At 44.8% G+C, this 25378-nt stretch overlaps 1 protein-coding gene across 1 annotated transcript in view; it reads left to right on the top strand.

Annotated features, from left to right (window-relative positions):
* The first annotated feature begins 266 nt into the window (after nt 1-266).
* MSN (moesin) overlaps nt 267-25378 on the top strand; it is a 66804-nt gene continuing 41692 nt past the window's right edge. Inside the window, exon 1 of the mRNA XM_012738786.2 lies at nt 267-510. Coding sequence (XP_012594240.1) covers nt 499-510 — 12 coding nt within the window. The 5' untranslated portion in view covers nt 267-498. The remainder of the gene's footprint in view (nt 511-25378) is intronic.

The following is a 25378-nucleotide window of genomic DNA, read 5'->3' on the forward strand; positions in this document are numbered from 1 at the left end:
TCTGCTAGGGTGCGGCCCAGGGGCCGGCCCTATGTGGGGGTGGGGCTGGACGACTGCGACCTGGAGGACCAGGGGCTGTTAGGTGGGTGGGACAGGAGCGGAGTGGGTTTAAGTTGGGAGTGGAAGTTCCCCTTGAGACGCTCAGGCCCAGCCCGGCCCCCCACGTGGCCAGGGTGGCGGGGCTGGGCTGGGCTGGGCTGGGCGGGGCTGGGCGGGGCGAGGCCCGCGGCCCGCGGGGAGGCGGGCGCGAAGGCGGGGAGCGGCGCGGAAGCCCGGCCACATAAAGGAGCGGGCGGCGCGACGGGGGCGGCTCTTTCCTGGGTGGGGTTTGTGAAGTCGTGGCCCGTTAGCAGGAAGCCGAGCACTCGCCCGGACGCTAGAGAGGGACCCAATCCGAGCCCCCGGCCCCCGAGTCCGAGCCCTGTGTACAGCGCGATCTCAGAGCTGCACGACAGTTCCTAGCCAAACTTCACCAACTCCGCTACCTTTGCCGCCACCATGCCCAAAACGGTAAGTGCCGGGGTTGGGTACTGTTGACCCCAGGGACTCGAGCAGACCCTCTTAGCCCTTTGCTGATGGCGGAAAACTTGGCTGGCCACCACCCCGCGTGGGACGCCGCGCCCTCGGCCAAGGCCTGGGGTAAGGAGGGACGGGAGTGGGGTCCTGGTGTGGCGCGCCCTCGGCAGTGAGGGGTGTCCAGGCCAGAAGTGTGGACAGGACGGGGCCAGCCTCTTTTTCAGGTTTCAGTTTACTGTGTTGGGATGCGACAGTGGGAAAGGCTCCGTTGTGGGCTCGGGATCTCCCCTGTCTCTTGACGGGCTGTGGGTGCAGGAAAGAGAATTCTGCTCCAGAGAACACTTTCCGCAGCCCAGGAAATGGCACTTTTCTGGGGCAAGGGTTACACTGTCCAACAGGGGCCATGGGAACAGAGAAGCCGGGAGGAGGGTGGGAGTTGCTCAGGATGGATCCCACACCCCCAACTCACCTTTCCCACAGCCTCCCCGGGTGGCTCCAGCTGTTTCCCGTTAGGAGGTGAGGAGAGAGTTGTGGAGGGACTCATCATAAAGGCTTTTACTGGAGAGCGCCAACACTTTACTAGGCAATAGTCTCAGGGGAGGCCTACCTCATCTCCTAGGAGAGAGGACCGGTTTATTCCTCCTCTCCACCCACCAGATCCCAGCCCTTCCCTTCCCGTTATTTAATGCTGCTCTGTCCTGTCCAGACTGTTCTGTGAGGTGTGGGTTCTCTCCTGTGAGGCCACACCTTTCTAGAATGGTGGTTGATTCTGAGATCTGGTCTCCACCCCACTGATTGTTATGAGAAGAGCAGAAGCCTCCAGGGAGTGGGGCCTAGGGGGGCCGGATGCCCAAGAGGGAGGGGTGGGGGAGGGATGTGCCTGACTAATGAGCTCTGCTTGCTTTTGTGCAAGTCATGCCAAATGGCTGCTGGGGCCCTTCCCTTGCTCAAGAAGGCCTACTGACCACTCTGGGTTGAGTCCTTTAGGCCAAACAGCTTGTTGGACTGGCATAGGCTATGCAATGCTTCCAGACCCATCTCCCTAGGACTTCCTGAGCTTTGTAGAGCTGAGATAGTGATTAGTAGCCTTGAAAAGAGCTGAAGGCCCCTGGGATGAGAGGGGGAGAGTGGGGGAAACCCAGTTCTTTGGGTTCGTGCTGAGCTTTACTTGCCATGTTGCTGTATTCTTTTCTCACCACCAAGTAATTCTTGCTTTTCCAGAGCCCTGTCCTCCAGAAACACCAAGGTTTTAACAAGTGTGTGCTTTCACCATCTCTCTCTGTTAAATTGCTGGTGTTTTTGTGACGTGGAGATTTTCCGCACTTTCTTCCCCACCCCCCAACACACACAAAGTGAGAGAGAATGGTTTTGCAAAGAGACAAGGAAAAAACTCCACTGTCTCTGCCAATACACACGATTACACGATACTTCCAGGAGCCTCTCTTTGGGTCTATCTCTCTGTGGTTGGATCCTGCCTCCTTTTAAGGTGTGGCTTTGCCCAAATAGTTGGGTGGATCTCTGGGAATACGCTTTGCTCCATGGCCTCTCTTCCCTTAGGAGCATATCTCATCCTCAGTTCTGAGATATCGCACCTTTAAATACAACTTGAGTGTCCTGGCTGCTGGCTGTTGCCTCACAGTTGTATTAACCATCTCATCTCAGTAAAAATGGGCAAAGAAGACAGTGGTGATCCTTTTCCTGGGTATGGAGAGAGATTGGAGTATGAGCTGTTTGGGGTCAGACTCATAGTCCCTGGGTACTGGAAGGTACCTGAAGACTAATGATATTTTTATGCAGATTGACTGAAACTTGAATCAAATTGGAAGGAGCCAGCTGAATTTTGATAGACTGGAAGCATTAGAGAATTTTCTATGCTGTTTGACTCAAGGAATGGTCAACTTTTAGGAAAAACAACTGTCAAGCCTGTTAAGACGATAGAATCTTAACCTGAAAGGGACTTTGGAGACTACCTATCTAGTAGATACGTTGCTTTTTTAAGCAATGAGGCTGTTTAGCCCTACAGGAAAAGACTGACCTAAGGGCACATGGTAACTGACTCAGGATTGGGTCCAGGCTTTCTGATGCCCATCCCATTGACCCCCTACTCTGACCCAATGAAGTTTGAGTTCTCTCTCTTGCCCAAAGCAAGTTGCTCCCTGTTCTCAGGCCTTCGAGGTCCTACGATAAAAGGAAGTGGGTAATTTGGGCAGAGTGACCCACTTTGTGTGGTCTTCTGGTAAGATTTGTGAGTCTCACAAGGTACCTCCTGTTACTTTCCTCATTCCTCATTTCAAGGGTGAGGTATCCAGGAGCACACTCTAGTTCACTGAATACCAGCCAATAACTTTAATGAAGAGAAATTTTTCCTTTCTCCTCTTCTTCACTGGTGTGCTTTAGGTTATTTCTGGAGTATGGCAGACAAGAGAAGGGTAGTGGAAAATCAAACCCATTCATTCATATGAACCATGTCTGCAGTCTATCCAGGGTTGGTTTCACTTTTTTAGCCAATTGTCTTTCCTCGTCAGCCCAACCTCCCTTAAATCTGTTAAAACATGCCTCACTGCTCTCCCCCCACTTCTTGCCATTTTTGGACTCTGCTTCTGGTTGCCAGTTTCCTGAGTCTGCTTTAGTAGCCAGAATAGAGGAGCTTATTAACTTGCATTTACACTTTCTGGTGATGATGACAGTGTGTGTGTGTGTGTGTATAGACAGAGGGAGTCTTTCCCTCTCCCTACCTTCTTTAACTTTTTTAAGATCACAAAGTCTTTGGGGCTCTCTTGGATTCCCTAAAAAGATTGTTTTGAATTTTCAAGGTGTCTTTGAGTTTTTGGTTTCCCTCCTTAGAATTTATTCCACAACTGTAAAGTCCAACTCTTCTCATTGTATAGATGAAGAAACCAAGACCCACAAAAGGGAGACACTAACCTAGGGTGATATAGCATGTCAATGGCAAAGCTAGGACTTGAATCTAGGTCTTAGAGGGTTACTCTTGGTAAAACCTCTTTAATTTGCTGGGGCTTTAGCCTTCTATCAGTAGGTCAGGGAAAAAATGATCAGGTGGCCATTTGATTGGGCCATCAATGTGAGCCCAGTTTCTTAAAGTATTTGAAGGCTTCTGCATTCAGCTAAACTTTAACAAGGTCTGTGTGGACTGTTGGTTCTCCTGCCATTCTTAACATTGTTTGAGCCACTCAAGTGGCACTAAAGGGGTACTTGGTAAATAGGAGACAGAATCTCAGTCTTTTAACCCTTAAACCAGCCTTGCCTACAGGGTGGGGCAAGGGATCAGGAATGGAGGATGTGTGAGAGAAGATCCTGCATCTCTCCACTTCTTTTGGTTCTCTAGTTCACTCTGCTCCTTGTGAAAGTGTGCATGATAGAGACAGAGCAGGAAACATCTTGGAACTTTACTTTAGGCTTGTCTTTGAACAGCCTTCTGGGTGGGGAGGGTTTGCTGGTGGGGCAGGGAGGCCTTTGTGGGATCCTCTAAGACAGTGAGCCCCAACCTTTTTGACACCAGAGACCGGTTTCATGGAAGACAATTTTTCTGTGGAAGGGGTGGGTGGAGGTAGGGTGCTGTGGGTGTATGTGTGGGTTGTGGTGCAGAACTCAGGCTGTGATGCACATCGATTTCCTAACAGGCCACGAACCTATACCGGGCCATGGCCTGGGGGTTGAGGACTGCAGCTCTAAGGCATCAACTAATCTACACTCTTTTGTGTTAGGTTTAGAGAGGGAATGGTTGCTCTATGAGTCGCTGATAAAGGTAATATTGACTATTAATCTGTTAACTTTCCATTTTTCTTTTTCTTTTTTATTTTTGGGACAGAGTCTTGCTCTGTCACCCAGGCTAGAGTGCAGTAGCGTCAGCCTAGCTTACAGCAACCTCAAACTCCTAAGCCCTAAGCCATCGTCTTGCCTCAGCCTCAGTCTCCCGAGTAGCAGGGAATATAGGCACATACCACCACACTTGGATATTTTTTTTTTTTTTTTTTGAGACAGAGTCTCACTTTGTTGCCCAGGCTAGAGTGAGTGCCGTGGCGTCAGCCTGGCTCACAGCAACCTCAATCTCCGGGGCTCAGCGATCCTACTGCCTCAGCCTCCCGAGTAGCTGGGACTACAGGCATGCGCCACCATGCCCAGCTAATTTTTTTTTTTTGTATATATAGTTTTAGTTGCTCAATTAATTTATTTCTATTTTTGGTAGAGACGGGGTCTCGCTCAGGCTGGTTTCGAACTCCTGACCTTGAGCAATCCGCCCGCCTCGGCCTCCCAAAGTGCTAGGATTACAGGCGTGAGCCACCACGCCCGGCTATTTTTTTCTATTTATAAAAGAGATGGGGTCTCGCTCTTGCTCAGGCTGGTCTTGAACTCCCAACCTCAAGCGATCCTCCCGCCTCAGCCTCCTAGAGTGCTAGGATTACAGGGGTGAGCCATCACATCTGACCAACTTTCTGTTATTTTCGAGCTGCTTATAACAGTAACTTGTTTTAAGGATGGTGTTCTTACTTTTCTCTTGCCTCCTCCTCTTATCTGACTGTTTTACTGAATGGTGGAGCTGGAAGGGACATTTAGAGGTCATCTGGTCTATCCCCCTGCCTCCAAATCTAATTCTCTCCGAATGAAATGAGATGACAGCTACAATTATTCTGAACTGTGTTCTAATAGTGTTGCTCAGCAACAGCCTGTCTTAGATCCCTTTGTATCTTCATGGAAGTCCCCTGCACTGGAAATTCTAGATTCAGGGTCCCCAAAGGGGAGAAGATCTGGCCACCACAACTACCAGGGTTGGGCCTTTCATAGCCAGACATGCTGAAAATTGGCATTGCTACAGGTTAGGAACAGTCTGTTTCTGATCTTTCAAAGATAGAATTGAGTTTTATCTTGTGTCTTTTTCTAACTTACAATCTTTTCTTGCTCCTACCCCACACCATTATTCTTCGCCCAAAACAAAAATAACAGAGTACAAAGGTGGTCTCCTTTGGGGCAGTCTATTGGTCAAGTGAAGGGGGTGATCTTTTCATAATTGACTGGCTTTGCTGTTTTTCCCTCTTCCCATTTCATGCTTGGTGGAGCTGAAAACCTTTTCAATTCCAGGTTCTTAGAATTGTATTATGAAAGTTGTTTAACGTTATCATTTTATGTATCCAGAAAGACAAAAAATAAAATGCAATAGAAAATGAATATGGTCAGTAACTTATTTATTTTTCTCTTTTTTTAATTTCAGCATATTATGGGGGCACAAATGTTTAGGTTATATATATTGCCCTTGCCCCACCTGAGTCAGAGCTTCAAGTGTGTCAATCCCTGAGATGGTGTGCATCGCACTAATAGGTGTGAATATACTCATCCCCTCGTCCCCCCTCCCACCTGCCCGACACTCAATGAATGTTACTACTATATGTGCACTTAAGTATTTTTTTTTTTTTTTTGAGACAGAGTCTCGCTTTGTTGTCCAGGCTAGAGTGAGTGCTGTGGCGTCAGCCTAGCTCACAGCAACCTCAAACTCCTGGGCTTGAGTGATCCTTCTGCCTCAGCCTCCCGAGTAGCTGGGACTACAGGCATGCGCCACCATGCCCGGCTAATTTTTTATATATATATCAGTTGGCCAATTAATTTCTTTCTATTTATAGTAGAGACGGGGTCTCGCTCTTGCTCAGGCTGGTTTTGAACTCCTGACCTTGAGCAATCCGCCCGCCTCGGCCTCCCAAGAGCTAGGATTACAGGCGTGAGCCACAGCGCCCGGCCGTGCACTTAAGTATTGATCAGTTAATACCAATTTGTTGGTGAGTACATGTGGTGCTTGTTTTTCCATTCTTGTGATACTTCACTTAGTAGAACAAGCTCTAGCTCTATCCAGGAATATACAAGAGGTGCTATATCACCATTGTTTTTTGTGGCTGAGTAGAATTCCATGGTATATATATACCACATTTTATTAATCCACTCATGTATTGATGGGCACTTGGGTTGATTCCACATCTTTGCAATTATGAATTGTGCTGCTGTAAACATTCTAGCGCAGTTGTCTTTTTTATAGAATGTTTTTTGTTCCTTGGGGTAGATGCCAGTAATGGGATTGCTGGATCAAATGGTAGATCTACTTGTATCTCTTTAAGATATCTCCATATTGCTTTCCACAGAGGTTGAACTAGTCTGCAGTCCCACCAGCAGTGTAGGAGTGTTCCTCTCTCTCTGCATCCACGCCAGCATTTATTGTTTTGGGACTTTTTGATAAAGGCCATTCTCACTGGGGATAAGTGATATCTCATTGCAGTTTTGATTTGCATTTCCCTGATGATTACGGATGTTGAGCATTTTTTTTATATGTTCATTGGCCATTAGTCTGTCTTTTGAAAAGATTCTGTTCATGTCCTTTGCCCACTTTTCAATGGGGTGGCTTGATTTTTTCTTGCTGATTTTCCTGAGTTTTATGTAGATTCTACATCAGTTGTAGATTCATTCAGTTGTTTATTGGATGCATAACATGCAAAAATTTTCTCCCATTCTGTAGGTTGTCTGTTTGCTTTCGTGACAGTTTCTTTGGCTGTGCAGAAGCTTTTTAATTTGATCAGGTCCCATTTATTTATTTCTATTGATGCTGTGATTGCCTTTGGGGTCTTCTTCATAAATTCTTTGCCTAGGCCGATGTCTGTAAGTGTATTTTCAACATTTTCTTCTAGAGTTCTTATAGTTTCATGCCTTAGGTTTAAGTCTGTTATCCACTGTGAGGTTTTTTTTTTTTTTTTTTTTTTGAGACAGAGTCTCACTCTGTTGCCCGGGTTAGAGTGCCATGGCATCAGCCTCACTCACAGCAACCTCAAACTCCTGGGCTCAAGGGATCCTTCTGCCTCAGCCTCCTGAGTAGCTGGGACTACAGGCATGTGCCACCATGGCCGACTTATTTTTTTTCTATATTTTTAGTTGTCCAGATAATTTCTTTCTATGTTTAGTAGAGATGGGGTCTTGCTCTTGCTCAGGCTGGTTTTGAACTCCTGACGTTGAGGTATCTGCCCGCCTTGGCCTCCCAGAGTGCTAGGATTACAGGTGTGAGCCACCATGCTGGGCCTCCACCATGAGTTGATTTTTGTGGGTTCTGGTTTGTGGTACAGGAGCTGTCACTTTGGAGGGTTAGTTCAGAATTCCATAAATTTGGAAGGTGGGTGTTGGGAAATGGAAAGTAACACTGAACTGAGAATTTTTCTTCTCTTTCCATGTAACCTCTTTCCTGTCCTCAGTAAAGTGATCCGAATGAAATGGGCCTTTAGATGAGTCCTTTCTTTAGTCCCTCAGTCTCTCAGACTTGTCATGGGTTTATCTGGGAACTTCCAGTACTGATATTTTGGAGAGCTTTGATGGTACAGCCTTGAGCCTCATATTTGTATGTTCATTCCTTCAGACATTCTTTCTTCAACATTTGAGCACCTTCCACGTACCAGGCAGTGCTGGGAATACAAAGTTGAATAGTGCTTGTTAAAATGTATCTTCTTATCCCCCTACTCTTCTAGAGTGCTGTTTCTTCTTGACTGTTCAGTTCAGAATGGAGTATTTCCACTTTGGGAGTTGGTTTGTTTCATTAGTAGATCTGACAAGAATATTGGCGTGGGTACTCTTGGCCATTTCTTCTTGAGTCTATGTAGGGGAAAGGGCTGTGTCTTTCCTTACTGAAGAAAGAAAGAACCCAAGTGAGATTATGTTACTAAGGATATGGGTTGACTGAAGAGCCCTGGAAAAACACCAAAAGCTCCACAGTTTTCCCTGCCTTTTGTCTCACATTTCCCAATGCCTGCCTGTCTGATAGTAGCAGAGGCCCCCTGTAATTCTGCTGAAAGGTCAGGAAGCTACTAGGTTATGTTTCAAATTTTCTTCTAACATAGTAAATGTGGTAGTTAGATATATTGGTAGATAATGAGAAGCTCATGGGCATAAACAAACCTCACAAAGTATCTATCACCAGTGATCTGAGGACTGGCTATTGTAGGGTACAACTTTTCACAGGCATTTGTATTTAGGGCAACCCAGAGCTTTCTTAGCCTTACACTTTCTTTTGACTGATTATTCTGGATGGTCTATGTTTCTCACAGGAGTGTTTTGAACCACAGAACAACTGAACTGGACTTAAATCTTCTAGTTTAGCCTTTATGTTTTTAGATGGGAGCACTAGAAAAGGGACAGGATTTCAGTGAACTAGTTATACAGCCAGTACTGAAATTCAACTTGGCTTGCCCTCAGTATAGGGTAGAAACTTTGAATGCCTGCCTTCTAAATGATACTCACTGCAGGGTACTGTGTGCTTACAGGTGACTTGACCATGGTGTTATGGTCATGGAAAGAACAATTCCTTTTGAGTGTGTAGAGTTGACTTCAAGGGATTCTCCATATGGAAATGGTTCAGGCCCTGACCTTATTTTAGGAACTCCTTATAGCAATTCCTAGGAAGGTAAGCATTCTGCTTTGGCTGTGAAAGATGGTGGAAGACAGATGTGTGGGCTGAAGAGAAGTGGGGACAGGAAACTAGCCTCTAGCGACTAGCCACTCACTCTCCTGAGTCTTTAGGGAGTAGAGTTATTTCTTCTCCATATTCATAGCCAGAGAGATCAGGCAGCTTGTTTGGGGTCACATAAAATTGGTAATAGTATTGCAAGAGAACTTCAATTTCCTAATTCCCAAGTTAGTGGTCTGTCACTGGATTTGACTGCCTTGGAAGGATGACTCTTTTCACTCAGGGGGCACAGACTTTCAGAGAATTGTCTCTGTGATTGTTATATTAACACGTTGGTTCTAATGGAGTTCCCCCAAAAAGCTTCTGCTGTAGTAGGTCTCAGTGAGTGGGTGACTTAGTTCTGAGGCCTCAGATGACTTTCTTCTCTTCCTGCCTTCCCCTCACCCAAATTCCCTGCTTTCTCTTTACACTTTTAAACTTGGAGCTCTGACTTCTTTGAATTCTGACTCATTGCTCCAGCTTGACCTGTCCCTTGAGTTAGGAGAATATTAGGGTACTTTCCTTTCCAATTTGGTGACAATATTTGCTGCTATAGCAACCATTTGAATACCAACTAGAGTCTCCTGGCCTCACCCGTTACCACTTACCTCTAGGTGCTTATAGGCCAAATTAGGGGCAGGTGGGTAGGACAAAAAAGGACATTTCAAGCCTTTGTAGAAAGGGAGCATAGAATAGTGTTGAAAAGCATAGACTCTGGAAGCAGACTACGCGGACTCAGATTCCACTTTTGTGACCAACTAGTTGTGTAGCCTTGGGCAAGTGACTTAACTTCTGTACTTCATTTTTCTCAGCTGTAAAGCGAAGATAATAATAGTATCTGTCTTATAAGGTTGTAAGGATTATGTGAGGCAACTCATCATGCATGGTGCTTAGAACTGTGCCTAGCATCTAATAAGAAACAAATGTTAGTTACTATAATTATTTATTGAACTACTTACTATATGTTCAACCCTGTGCTAGGTGAGATGGGTAAGAAAAAAGGCAGGAAGTTGCATTCTCACCATTTATTGAGTGGTTATTATATACTATTTACTGTTAGGCATATAAATAAAGGAATAGAGGATGTAATTGCTGCCTTCAAAGATCTCCTATTTAATTGGGGATTTAGGGCTAACTCACTTTAAAAACAGTTTGAGAAAACTATAGACTTTGCATGACATTTTCTATAGATTTTGAGAAGAAGGGGTTTGCTGGGACATGAACAGGGACTTGAAGTATGTGTATTCTTGGGGGCTGTTTTGAGTGGGAGTGTGATGTGGTTTTGGCACCTGAGCATAAACCAGGTGACCCTAGGCCAATGCCTTCTTTAAAATGAATTTGTCTGACATAAAGGAAGGTTTGAGGTACACATTGATTGTTTCAAGGGGAGCCACAAAGATGTACATGTAAGCAGAGACCAAGTTGCTCTTTCTAGTGTTAGTTGAAGCCAACAGTCCTTTCTTAATTGGAAAACTTTCCACAAGGGTCTTTGAGGGAGACTGTACCTTGGGTTTTACAGAATTGGGTAAATTAATCTAAAATAATTCTTTTTTTTTTTTTTTTTTTTGCCCAAGTAGGTATGTGAGAGGGTCCTTCCTTCATGCATAGAGTTTGGTGATGACTTTTTAAGTCAGCAGCCTAGAAACAGCTTCTAGTTTTCCCAGTGTCTTTGTTATGAAGTTAGATATTTGGGAAAGGGTGGAGATGGAGGGAAGATTTCTCAGTGTGTGGTTGTGATAGGTGAAGGAGTATGGCATTTTCTGGCCGGGGTCCAGCTGTAATATATGGACCTTGAATTTGGAGAAAGAAACTTTTGGGTCACTTTCAAAGCACAGCCTTTGGCTGTGTCTGATGACAGAGACATTAGATCTGATGCTCTTTTCAATGGGCTTGTTGAGGCATAAGCTGAGTATTTTTTTTGTTTTGTTTTTTTTTGAGACAGAGTCTCACTTTGTTGCCTAGGCTAGAGTAAGTGCCATGGCATCAGCCTTGCTCACAGCAGCCTCAAACTCCTGGGCTGAAGCGATCCTCCAGCCTCAGCCTCCCAAGTAGCTGGGACTACAGGCATGCGCCACCATGCCCGGCTAATTTTTTCTATATATATTAGTTGGCCAATTAATTTCTTTCTATTTAAGTAGAGATGGGGTCTCACTCTTGCTCAGGCTGGTTTTGAACTCCTGACCTCGAGCAATCCGCCCGCCTTGGCCTCCCAGAGTGCTAGGATTACAGGCGTGAGCCACCGCGCCCAGCCATAAGCTGAGTATTGACATAGCTCCCAGGCCACTGGTATAGTGAAGGGCTCTGTACATGCTTAATACTATTATTTTTCTAGTTAGTTCCTATGATTAGTGACTTTGAAGATTGATGTTTTTTCCCATCCCTGGCAATCCTTCTACCTTGTGGGAATTTGATAGATACTTTGTGTGGCCAGGGTATTGGTCACGGCCTAATTAAAGAAGAGTTGAAATGTGAGAATCTAGTTATATGAAAGAAAATATCGTCTGAAAAATCTTTTCCTGGGTATATGTTTGGGAGGTGACAGGGGCCAAGGCCTAGGAGGGTGAACAAGGCATACCTGATAACATTTCCTTCCTTCTCTTTAGTCCTAGCCTCCCTTAAATACCTGGGAAGGATAGAATCTTATTTATTTATTTATTTTGAGACAGAGTCTCACTTTGTTGCCCGAGCTAGAGTGCCATGGAGTCAGCCTACCTCACAGCAACCTCAAACTCCTGGGCTCAAGCAATCCTTCTGCCTCAGCCTCCCAAGTAGCTGGGACTACAGGCACGTGCCACCATGCCCAGCTAATTTTTTCTATTTTTAGTAGAGACGGCGTCTCACTCTTGCTCAGGCTGGTCTTAAACTCTGAGCTGAAGCAATCCTCCCACCTCGGACTCCCAGAGTGCTAGCATTACAGTCGTGAGCCACCATGCCCGGCTGAGTCTTATTTTTCTTAAGTGTGTTTAGATACAGTTTCTGATCTTACTTTCTTGGTATAGTCTGCCCCACACCCTCAACCCACCCCTGGTCCAGTCATTTTTTCAGAAATCTCAGCCTGGATGTTTGATGAAGTACACCAAGGGGTTCTTTCTTACCTGTTGTAATCTTTAACTGAGGTTTACTAATCTGTGGAGGTGGGGGTCAAGGTAACAGCCAATATGGGTGTCATTAGTTAAGTTGTACAAATCTTTGCTATCTTCAAGGGTTTTTAGTTAGCTGAACTCCTCTCCAAACATCTTTGTAGGTACTTGTGGGAGACTAATTCCCTTACTGAGAACAAAAGTCACATAACCTCTTTGCCTATGAATCTCCCCTTTCCCCAACATGAAAATATCAGCAATATCAGAATGCATAAAGGAAATAGAACAAAACCCCCTTCCTCCAGGTTTCTTTCTTTCTTTTCTTTTTTTTTTTTTTTGAGACAGAGTCTCGCTTTGTTGCCCAGGCTAGAGTGAGTGCCATAACATCAGCCTAGCTCACAGCAACCTCAAACTCCTGGGCTCAAGCAATCCTGCTGCCTCAGCCTCCCGAGTAGCTGGGACTACAGGCATGCGCCACCATGTCCAGCTAATTTTTTCTATATATATTAGTTGGCCAATTAATTTCTTTCTACTTATAGTAGAGATGGGGTCTGGCTCTTGCTCAGAGCTGGTTTCGAATACCTGACCTCCAGCAATCCACCTGCCTTGGCCTCCCAGATTGCTAGGATTACAGGCATGAGCCACCGTGCCCGGCCCCTCCAGGTTTCTTATTCTTCTTGGTGCCTGGTAGATCTAGCATATTCTTGGTGGCAACATCTGTCATTTTGCTTCAGAGTTAGCTGCTCCAGCAGGGCCTGAGGTGGGCCTGGGGAAAATCTAACCTAGTTGCCTTTCTCTCTGCCATAGTCTGGGCATTTTCCTAAGGTTGGGAGTTTGCCTCCTGGCCTTAGGCCAGTTGCCAAAGGAAACCGATGACTAAAGGCTTCCTCCCTGCAACGTCAGCTTCTGGAACCTTTCCTGATGATTCCCTACCAGTCAAGTCGGCCTTATTTGGCTATTTTCTCCCCCCTCAAATTCCCCCCCACAACTAGTCTCCTGTTTTCCTTTGGTATAGGGAACGCCTTCTTCAAGTTGATACAATACCACCTGCAAACTTTTCTTTTCTCCTTGTTTAGCCTTAAGCAGAGAGCAGTGGGGAAGGAGGGAGGAAGATGGGAGAGCTCTGGAATGACTGTGATTTCTCCACCCTGCTTTCTTATCTCTCCTTGCTCTCTTGACCCTGCCTGGTCACCTCTCTCCAGCTTCTTACCTAGATCTCTGACAGCCTAGGAGTGGTATTGCTTGGCCTGAAAAGGCTCAAAGTGTGGGGGTGGGGTGAGGCTAGGGCTCTCAGCGTTTGAAACTATTCCTTTGGAGTAGGTAAAGCCTTCCAGTTGGTAAACCCAGTTTTTTGTGTAGGTGCCTATTGTATGCCTAGCCTTCTCACTTGGCTTTCCTGAGTGGGCTGGGTCCAAGGTCCCTGTGATTCTCATCCCCAATCCTGAATCATCAAGTCTTAGGTTAGAAGAGCTGAGCTTTTGACACTTACAGCTTGGGGCTCCTGTCTGGATATCTTTTTTTTTTTTTTTGTAAATGCCTTTTAGTAGAAATTGTACAATTGAAAGAATAGTAGACTGGATCAGGATATCTGATTTTTAGTCTCTGCCTGTGTGACCTTGGGCAGGTCACTTTTATGAGCCTTAGTTTTCTTATCTGTGAAATAGAGACATTGAATTTTTATGACATTCTGATTATTTGTGTCCAGTCTTTAAGAGGATAGTAAGGGGTTCTTGGAAAGAATTATAACAGAGCAGAGAGCAGTAACTATTTGAAGAAATTGCCCTCTCCCCTTTAGAATGGCATTGAGGGTGTTTTCTACCCCAGCAATAATATGTAAGCAGCCCCCTCTATTTCAGTGAGCTCTGCTCTGGAGGTATTGGGTCTGGGGATCCTGGCTTGGAGAGACAGCTGTTCACTGAGTGCCTTGGGTGGGGCCTTGGAGTGTAGCCTGAGCCTGAAAACTACAGTTCCTGTCTATTTTGGGTCATTGGTGACTCAAAGAATAGAAGACGCTTGCATTGGTCATTTTTCCATTAGGAAAGGGGAAGACCAAGAAACAAACCAAAACTGAGTGTAAATGAGATTTGACTTCCTCTACCCTTTCCTCCACAACATCCCTCTCCATAGGGCTATGAAATTGCTTTTGACTGAGTCTTAAATTGCTAAGTTCCTTTTCCCACTCTTCTGAGTTACTGGCATCTATGTTGTCCTTGGATGGGGAGAGCTAGGTGATGTGGGCTTGGGTGGAGTAAAAGGGAGGATTTTCTAGCCAAGGAGATTGCCACAAACTAACTGTTGTGCTTTCAACTGATCTTGCATTTTGTCAATGTGCCTTCCTTTGGAGTTAGACCTGTAGATCAAAGGATTTCTGAATTTTCTGTGAGGGCCTGCTAGGCTGATAGGGCATAAGCAAGTTCCTGGGAATGGTGTACCCTTGGCTGGATCTGTTTTTACCCTTCCTCCTCATCTTCTTTCTCTCCTTTTCACTGACATTTTGTATAGTTATGCTTGTGAATCAAGGATCCTAAGCCAGATCTCAACCACATAGCAGTTGGCTATGAACATGAACCTCACCTGCTCTGAGCTCCTGTATAGCTTCTTGTTTCTAAAGAAAGGATAGCAAATATCAAGGAGGGAGAAACAAGTTTCTAGGGTAGTTTAACCAGAGAAGGCTTAGTCGGGTAGAGCTGGGCAATGCATTGAGCTAGGGGACTCATGTGGGTTGTTAGGGATGCCAGCTGCAGGTGGTAGATCAAAATGCCTGTTGATGAGGGAGGGTAGACAAGCAGGTAGAGGAAGGAGAGATGCCTCATTCTAGCAGCTTCTCTACACTGAGATCCTACTTATTCCCACATGCACACAATGGTGTAGCTTTGTGGGATCAAGGTCCCCAAGTAAGCCATACCTCTTTTTAAAAAAACATGTTGTAAAGCCATATCTCTTCTGTCTTTCTGTTTTATCCTCTACTTTTTCTTTCAGCTTGAAATGTCAGACACCTCTTCTTCGCCTCTCTCAACTCCATGTCACCACCACTGAAAGCTTTTTTTTTTTTTAAATATTCTCAGGTAGTATTAGTTGTACTATCTTCTGTGTGCCCACTGTACTTTGTAAGAACTTCAGTTATGATACTTACCACGTGATATTGCAGCCATCTGGGCTCCCAGCCTTTCTCTTTCAGTAAACTTGTGGATTTGAAACCTTCTAGCTCCCCCTGCCTCAATAAGGGGCCGTTCTCCAAGCAGAGGTGTTAAGAATGGAAAAAGCTTTGAGGAACATTTGGTCAGTGAGAGACATGGTGACAGAGAGGCAGTAGAAATGTCTTCTTCAAGAGATCCAACAGTGTCCGATGAGCACCTAGTAGGGCATATTAGGCCCTAGTGATAGAGAAAATATATATTAGCACATATTGGGAGGAGAGGCCTGTAGAGAAAGCCTAGCTGGCCTTGACTCATTAGTACAAACTTCTTAAACCATTCCAGGTCATAGTTTCTCATATTTGGAATGGAAATATTAATAGCCCCTTGCTTCTTAGGATTATGGTAAGGATTCATTCAGTCCACTAATGTATCTGAAAGTGTGAGGCACAGAGGAGGGAGGACAAGCCCATGACACTGAAATTTTTTTCTAGTTATCCTCTTAAAGTTCTGTTCTGTGTGTGATTCCCATCAAGCCTCTGAGCCCAGAATGCCAAATGGTAGTTTCTCTGAGCCCCACATAGGTACTCCACAGCCTGGTTCTTTTTAGTAAGTGGTATGCAGGGAAGAACCATCTGTCCACTCTCACCTGAGCAGTATGGCTCTGACTGGTCCCAGCACAGCCCTTCTCAAGAATGGTTACAAGTGTCTGGGGAGGGCGGTACCACCTTCTTCTTAGCTCTTTAGCCTCAAATAAGTGCTACTAGAGTAGAAGGTTTCCTAATGTCCCTTTAGCTGGAGGTAGAAGTATTTATAGAAGTTGCAGTGAAACTGGGCATGTTTCAAATCTCCTGGCCCCAACCCTGTCATTCATTGTTAGGAAGATATATCTTCATGTCTGTCACTGACTATACATTCTTCAGAGGCCTGTTCATCTCACCTGTCTTGGGCAAATAGCTCATGAGGAACCATCCAAGCCAAATTCAAGGTCTTTTGGTGGAGATTTTTGATCCTAGTGTACTTCTGTTTTCACCACATACTACCCATGGCTTCTTGCTGCTGTCCTGGTCATTTTCAAACCTCCAGTCAACCTTAGGATTATATGTTTTGTAAGCAAGCAAATAACTGGAGCCTGTGGAAGATCTATTGGTCAACTGTAAATCAACAAGGGGGAGGGAATTGCTTAAGGTCACATAGTGAGTCAGAAGCAGAAGCTGATCTTGAAGCCAAGACTTTCAAGACTGTATTCTTTCCATCATATTAGCCTAGCCCACTAGAGTGTAAGTTTCATGAGAACAGATGGTTTCCCACTACCCATTGTATCCTCAGTACCTAACACAGTACCTGGTATAGAGTAGGTGCTCAACAAATATTTGTTGAATAGATATGTTAATAGCTACTATTGTCAAGTTGGAATTATAAATCTTCAGACTTCTTTAGCTACACCTACCAGAGAGCCAAACAACAATTCCAGTTGTTAGAACTACCTAATGTGGACCTAGCTGGGCCCTGGCAGAGTGAAGCAGACTAATACCAGGGAATGGGAAGGCATTGTCTCTCCTGTGTACCTTGGAGAGCCTGTTTATCTGTGAGTGGCCAGCTTGTTCACAGCCAATTTCCACTCCTTTTTCCCATGTCTTCACACAATACAGTAGTGTTCATGCCAAGGGGGAATATTTGAATCAAAGCTTTCAGTGGATTCTAACAAGCAGCCATGCAAGCATTTCTGTCTGCTTTTGTGAAGCAGCCCAGAGTTTGGCTGTAGAGTACATATTTGAGGCATTACTCAGTTTTAAATTTTTTTGTGTGTGTGCTGCTCATTATGGCATAGCCAGCAGGAAGGGCTGCATTGTGTAATCTAATCCTGAGAGGATTGTGCCCCTAAAGTTTGGGAATTGGGTTGGCCCCTGTGCTCAGGTATGGGCAGAGCCAGGCACAGATCAGGGAGGATAACAGGGAAGTCCTGGAGATCATCATGTTTGAGTGGGTACCCAGTGGCTATGCACTCCTGCTGTTACTGCTGTTGCCCACCCAGGCTGCCATAGGGCCCATATCTGCATATCTTTGCAGATTTGAGCATGTTTTGGTTAAGGTAGGCTAATTTCAGGGGCAATAGGAAGACTTTTCCTCCCATCCACTCCTCAGAGAGGGGTGTGGCCAGCATTTGAGAGGTATAGCTTTAGGCTTCTAGGTAAGATTGGCTGCCCTAAAATAGAGAGAGCCTCTGAAGGTCACCTTGTCTTCAAAGGACTTTTCCATCTGTTTTTTTCAGTGTTGAGCTAGACACCATACAAGGAATAACAGATAGTCTCTGCTGTTTGGTATGGCACAGTTAAAGATGGACTTTATTTTACAATTTTGTATTAAATTTTTCATTATGAAAAATGTATTTGCTATAAGAAATGAGACAGCACTGAAAAATATAAAGTCCCTATCTTCTGCCTCTGACTCTACTCTCCAGAGAGAAACACCACTAACCAGCTAGTTATGTGAACATACTCTGGATGCACTTACATACATATACCTTTAAACACACACACACACACACACTGCAAATCCATATTGGTCTATGACTGGTTTTTTAAACTTAGTATGTGGTGGCCATCTTTTTATGTCAAATCAGATTTTAGTCTGTATGAGCTCATTAGTAAGTAAATTAACAAATGGGTGGAACAGTTAAAATCAACACAAATAAAGGGCCCATCCTCGTTATCAAGTAGAAAGTAAAGAGGGCATTCTGAGGATTTGCCTACCTGAGGCTTTCTGAAGAAGGTCGGATTTGTGGACTCTTCTGTTGGGATGAAAGATGAGAAGAGCTGTTCCCCTTTCCAAGCTCAGTAAGCCCCACCTATAGAGATTATTATGATTTCACTAGTATCTAAATGATCTTAGTGGAGTGATTGGTGGTAGGATAAACCACTTAACTTAGGATAAACCGCTTACTACAGTCCCCCTCTCTGTTCTGTGGTTTTGCCAGTTTGGGGTAGTCTGATTCCAGGCAGTACCTGACTGAGAACCCTGCTCCTCAGAAGACTTCTACTGGAGTTGTCTGAGGTGAAGGAAGGAAAGAAGCTAGCTCTGTGTGTGTATATGTGTGTGTTGGTGGGGAGCACATGTCTTTCCAATCTTCCTCAAAGAAGAGCAGTGGGAAGGCCTGTCAGTCATCAGTGAAGCTGTATTAGAATCCCCGCAATTATGCATACCAGGGATCTTGTCCAGGTGATATAAAAATGGAATTTTGCGGAGTGCTCAGCTATAAGTTGAATAGTTCAGGAAGATAGTGATTTGTGAAATGCAAACAAACACATGATACATTTTGGGAAAAGAATTCTAGCCTTGTATCTGCTGCTGGTCCTGGTCTTAGAAGCTTGCTAGCTTGAGGGTATTGATCATTTTGTAGGAGCCAGGCCAGGAGAGGAGAAGCAGAAGCAGAATTACCAGAAATGCTGGCTCACATCTGCCCACTCATGGCAGGCCCTACCCTTCTCTTGTCTTCTTTGTTCCCAGACTTTCACAGTGGGTGGAGCACAGCTTCTACTTGCCCAGCCTTTAATCCTGGAGCCTCTGCCACCAGAGGTTGACCCTGACTGGACCAGGCCTACAGGCCACTTCAGGCATTTTTGTCTTCCCCTTCAGACAAACAAGAAGCTGCCTGTGGACTCTTGAATGATTGGAGCTTTCTGAATCTTTGTGGGGCAGGCAGAGCAAAGTTCTCAGATCAGTCTCCAAAAAGGGAAAGAGAATGGCATGTTAAAGAATTTTTTTGGCTACTTGAGAAGGCATGGATCCAAAGTATTTCCAGGCATTTAGTTTAGGGCAGGCTTGTAGGAAGATCTGTGTTTCAATATTTACTTACCGTGTGACCCTGGGGAAGTCCCTTAGCCTCCCTGAGCCTCCCCTTCTCCCATTGGTAATGCTAGTCTCAGAGTTGGTGGGAAACCTGGATAAGGTAACATTGGAAAGCCCTCAAATGTTCTGTAGAAAATCAAGCATACAGGATTCAAGTGCTCAGAGAAGTTTAAATCATGCTTTAATAGCCACTGTTGGTAAAGGCAGTAGAATATGTCAGTAGATAAAAGACTTTCAGCTCACCGTTAAGAATGGTTATGATTCTAAAAAGGGCAAGCCTCAGTTATCAGGAAAAGTTCACTTCTGTGGAACAGCTCATTTATAGATCATTTAGGACAAATGAAGCATTGCCATATATTCAGCTCTCAACTATCCATAACATAACTTTCTTCTCCCTGCTACCTGTGGATGGCCTTTTCTAAGCTACAGTGAGCTCAGGGAATGCAAGCTCTTCTGATAGTCTAAATAATACCTAATTAGTTAGGTAAACATGCTCGCAAAATTCCCCAGTGAAGTGGTTAGATTGCTGTTGCTGGGTAATCCATAGAGTGTTCCTCTTATGTTGATGTGGTTACCTGACTTTAGCTACAAGGAAAATGGTGAACTTTGCCCTCTGGAGCTAGGAAAGTGATAGGCATCTACTTCTCAGGTTATTTGTATCATTACTGACCATCCCTCCAGGCTGTGAACTCAGGTAGGGATAGCAAATTTATGATACTGAGATGCAGAGGGAGGCAACCCTTCAAAGATTTGAGGTAGAGAAGACCACATGTGAAAGTGTTCTGCATGGCCTGTTACTCTGGGGAGGGTTTGAGTAGTTCTCTGTCTTCACACTCTACCACGATTCAACCTTTGGCAGGAAGAGCCAAGGCTAAAGAAAATCTTGATAGGGCCATGAGGGACCTCTCTGGGAAAGTTCCTCTGGAAACTTTCACTGTTTTAGCAGCCTAGAAAAAGAAATTCTAGAGTTAGGAAGCTGGGAAGAGGTTCTAAGTTTAGGGGATAGCTGCCTGCTTTCTGTTCCATATATATATATATATTTTTTTGGCTTTCCATCCCATTTATTTATTTTTTTTCTTGCTATTTTATTTTTTTATTTCAGCATATTATGAGGTTACAAATTTTAAGGTTTCAAATAATGCCCCTTCCCCCACAAGTCTGACCTTCCAGTGTGACCATCCCCCAGACGGTGCACATCTCACTCATTATATGTATACCATGGAGTACTATTCAGCTCTAAGAAACAATGGTGACATAGCACATCTTATATTTTCCTGGTTAGAGCTGGAACCCATACTACTAAGTGAAGTATCCCAAGAATGGAAAAACAAGCACCAGATATATTCTCCAGCAAACTGGTATTAACTGAGCAGCACCTAAGTGGACACATAGAGTTCTGTATTTGAAACAGCTCAGTCAGATGTGAATTGAAGGAATCCCTTTACAGGTTGGCTAGCATTGCCCTGTAATTTTCTTCTAGTGTTCAAATAGTGATAATTGTCTATGTTTGTAATACGTTTCCTAGTTGGAAAGCCCCTTTTTATTGCTATTATTGTGTCATTTGATATTCATCAACTTCCTCCAGTTGGCAGATTAGTAATTATTATCCCTACTTTTTATATGGGGAAACTGAGGCTCAAAGAGATTAAGTGACTCTGCAATTAGTAATGGAGATGGGACTTGAGTGGGAGAAAAAGGATTGGTTTTAGACTAGGCACAAGGTGGGGTGTGAAAAGGGAAGACAAGTGTTTCATAAAGACCTGGACTTAAGCTCCAGTCATGGTTAGGCCAGAGTTCTGAGGCTAGAAAGGAAGTTTCAGCTTTGAATATTTGGCCCTTCCCCTATTCTACTAGTTGCCTAACATCTCTTCAGTGTCTCTTCTAAAAGAACATGAGTCAAGAATAAAATTTTGAGAGAATTCTAGCAGTTGGGGACTACGTGGGGATGGCTACCTGTTATGTTGTTTGTGTTCTGCCTGCTCGGGGCTTAGCCTGACTCTTGTTTTGCAGCTGGCTTCCTATGTTACCCTTCTTGCTAGTGTCAGCCTATTGCCTTCAAGGGTAGTTGTGCTTCCCACCTGATTGAGCCAATATCTTACTTGGATTTGCCATGCTCCTGAACATATAGGAGTTACTTGTTAGCAAGTGAGAATTGTTTGGGGTTTGCTTAGACCTAGGTAATGTAGGGTTTTGTTTTTATCTTGGGAGAAGCAAGAAAATTGATCCAACTTCCTGTTGAGAGGAGGGAGTATTGAGGAATCATGGATAGGGTACTCTTTTGGAGTTTGAAGAGCTGTAGTTTAGTCTGGGCCCTGCTGCTAGCTTCCCAGGGCAATCTTGGCCAAGCCCTTGTCCCTTTCTGGGCCATAATCTTTTCTGCAAGGGGTTGATTTGGCTAATCTCTGAGGGCTATTCCTACTCTGAAGTTCTGTGATTTATTCAGAAATGTTATACTCCCCTAACAGATGGTTTTGTTCTGTGGGAACTGAGCCAAATGGGCAAATCTACCAGCTCTGGAAAGTTGAAAATGGCCAGCTTTGCCTGGATTTTGGAGGGGAGACCTTTATAAAAGGGCCTTGGGAATGTTCAAGGGCACAACTGGATGGAGGGGTGGGCAGGCGAGGGTGGCAGGCATCAGTCTAGGCCTGATGTGGGTGAGAAGGGAAGAGCGGTTGTTCTTAGAGAACACACCAGAAATAGGCGATAGACTGACATCATGGGGTAGATGGTTTAGCATCATCTCTGGGTAGGCGGTTTCTGGTCACAAGCAGTTGATAAGCCCTCAGGAATGTGACACTGTCACATGGGAATGTGTCACTAGAGCAGCCAAAAGCTATGGAGGCAAGGAGAGCAGTTCTCCCTTGTCACTATTCCCTCTGTGTGTAGAGTGGGAGGTTCTTAAAGTTGGGCCATAGAGACGATATGTGGCAAGTGAATAAACCAAGTTCATAATGGCAGATAGGCCCAGTCCTTTAGAGGAAGGAAAAGTTGTAATGATTGCTTGATGTCAAAGCATGTAGGGTTGGATTTGCTACTGCTGATACATTTTAATTTTTTTTCCTGAAGACTTAAAGCAAGGTTTAGAAAAGGAGAATTTAAACTCAGGAACCTAGGGGCTAAAATGAAGCTGAATGTTGATTGTTAGAGCTGCTTATCTTATAGTAGGGGGCTGAGTTTTGCATGGAGCCAGCTAGGTTCCCTGCCTTCTGATCCACATTGGCCAGGGTGTGCCCAGGGAAATCTAGCTTGCCTGTACAATTGGTCTTGTACAGTTTGTAGAAACATATGTAGACTCTGATTAATTGGTCTGGGTTAGGACTTTGGGCATCAGTATTTTTAAAGAGCTACTCTAAGGGATTCTAACACTGGGCAAAATTGATAACTGCATCTCTAATGGAAGCCTTTTCTTGTTATGTGCAAGAAAACTGAACCTGAGAAGGGGAAAGGAGGCTTGTGCCCATGCCCACATGGCATGGATACAGCTGAGCTGAGCTGACACTTGGTCCAGTGCTCTTTCCACTCTAGTAAAGGTGGCCCTGGAGGAGGTAGGAGTTATGGCCCACAATCCACAAGTGCTGGAGGAAAGGGTGGGGTTTGAAGTAACTAACTGGACCCAAGGATAGTGAGCAGCCCTTTTTAGAGAGTGAGTTCACTGTCTGGGCATGTGGTGAGGAGGGGGAGGTGGTCAGGGGGTGGAGGGAAGGATAGGACAGGATGGGAGGTGAGTAATGCTCTGGGCACCAAGGCATTCAGTTAGTGGGAACATTACAGGGAGTTGGTGAGTAAGAGCCCAAGGACCTGGTGACTTCACTCTCCATGTGGAAGTGCTGAGCTGGAGCCCTGTCCTGTGTGCAAAGCAGGGTGCCTGAGAACTGAAGATTGCTTGTTCTCTGCTTCCTGCTTCAGCTGGATGGCCTTTACACCTAACTAGGGAGTGAGCCCAGCCATATAGAACAGCCTCTTCTATGCCCTGGCCCCTGCTGCTCTTATCCTTTCAGAGTACATCAAGCTCTCTCACATGTCCTGGTACGCCGTATCACAATGTGGTCTTTGATTATGTCCCCACTGTTTTATATGTGGCACCCCAATTAGAGAATAAGCTCCTCCTATGGTAGAAAAGGGAGCTTTGTTCCAAGTCTTCCCAGGGGCACGGGAAGGTGCCATGCCTTGGGAAGGTGTAGAGAACCAAGCATCACCAGGAAGACACTTTGGGTTTCTATTCTCTCACCACTCTTAAAAGGAACTTTTTATTTGGGGAGAAAGGTGACCGGGAGCTTTAGAGTAGATGTCACACAACTTCATTCTGTGACATCTAAGAATTATGTCTTTTCCCTACTAGATGGGGAGCACCTTGAAGTAATGGCTTGTCATAATCTCTGTATTCCCAGTACATAGCAAAATGTCTCCACACTTTGCAGGAGTTCAATAGCTGCTGAATTGGTTTGAGTCTATTTCTACTCCTATCCTTTCCCTTGAGTTAGATTAGATTCCCTAGAAGCCCTCTATCTCCTGGCCAAAGATTGTGAAAGCTAAGGAAAGAGGAAAGGGCTGCATCTGAGGGTTCCTGTCTATGGCACCCCTTGTATCCAAAAGTCTGTAACTACAGTTCTTAGCAGTAGTTGACATTTTTGGGTACATATGGTTTCATATATACATATTTTTATTTCTTTCTTTTTTCTACAGGAGGGACAAGTATAAAGAGCCAGAATGGGGCCGGGCACAGTGGCTCATGCCTGTAATCCTAGCATTCTGGGAGGCTGAGGCGGGAGGATTGCTTGAAGTCAGGAGTTCGAAACCAGCCTGAGCAAGAGTGAGACCCCATCTCTACTATAAATAGAAAGAAATTAATTGGCCAACTAACATGTATAGAAAAAATTAGCCGGACATGGTGGCACATGCCTGTAGTCCCAGTTACTCGGGGATTGCTTGAGCCCAGGAGTGTGAGGTTGCTGTGAGCTAGGCTGACGCCATGGCACTCACTCTAGCCTGGGCAACAAAGCAAGACTATGTCTCCAAAAAAAAAAAAAAAAAAAAAAAAAAAAAAAAAAGAGCCAGAATGGGAGGTTAGATGATGGACTCTTGAATAGTTTTTTTCTTTGTTTGTTTGTTTTTGAGACAGAGTCTCTGTTACTGGGGCTAGAGTGAGTGCCGTGGTGTCAGCCTCGCTCAGAGCAACCTTAAACTCCTGGGCTCAAGCTATCCTTCTGCCTCAGCCTCCCGAGTAGGTGGGACCACAGGCATTTGCCACCATGCCTGGCCAATTTTTCCTATAGATTTTAGTTGTCCAGCTAATTTCTTTCCATTTTTAGTAGAAACAGGGTCTCACTCTTACTCAGGCTAGTCTCGAACTCCTGAGCTCAAGCAATCTTCCCGCCTCGCCCTCTCAGAGTGCTAGGATTACAGGTGTGAGCCACCGTGCTCAGCTTCTGAATAGTTGTTTCTTGCCACCACTTTTGAGAGAAGGGCCAATCACACCATCAGCATCCTAGATCTACTCCAGAAAAGAAAGGCCTGAGTGCACTGTTGGCCACTACTGGAGGTCTTTAGCCTTGGAACTTTGTAGTTGGCATTAGTTTCATTTTTAGCCTCTCCCTCCCACTGAGTTTGGGATCTCCAACTTGATTTCCTTTTATTCTCCAAACCTTTGTTGACGGCATATGGAGAGAAGCAAGCCATGTATGTCCCTTTGTTTCTTGAGCCCTTAATAAATCAGCTAGGAGAGGGCCCCTTCTTGCTTCTTTCGTTATTCTTCACGCATGCCTCTTGCATTCTGAGGTGTCAAGTGTTTGAGCCAGAGGCCTGAGAGCCAGGCTCTCTATGGCTCAGCCCTTGGCCTGGAGCCTGCTATTTGTGGGGATCAGCTTGGCCCAGGGCCATCCTGATGTGAATGAGCTTTTGGGGAAGATGGTAAGTAGTCTAAACTTATTATGTATTTTCCCCCAGTGCCTTTGTATAGGAAGGGAGTAGACTACTGTGTATGATTATTTGGCATGTGGGCCAGTTCTCCTTGGCTAACTTTCAGATAAGACCCTTACTGCTCATCTTCTATGGAAAATAGAATGTAAAGAGAGCTATTAGTCCAGGTTTGAGGCCTTGCAGATAGCTATGGAGTTATCAGCCTACGAATATTTGATCTAGTTTAGGAATTGGCAAACTTGCCTGTGGGGCCTATTTTTGTATGTACTATAAGAATAGGTTTTACATTTTTAAAAAACATTGTTTGAAAAAGTAAAAATAATATGTAGCAGAGACCATATGTTGCTCATAGAAACAGTTTGTCAACCCTGGTAACTCTATGCCTTAGCCTACCAATTTAC

The sequence above is a fragment of the Microcebus murinus genome, chromosome X (genome assembly GCF_040939455.1).
Source record: "Microcebus murinus isolate Inina chromosome X, M.murinus_Inina_mat1.0, whole genome shotgun sequence".
NCBI classification, from domain to species: Eukaryota; Metazoa; Chordata; class Mammalia; order Primates; family Cheirogaleidae; genus Microcebus; species Microcebus murinus.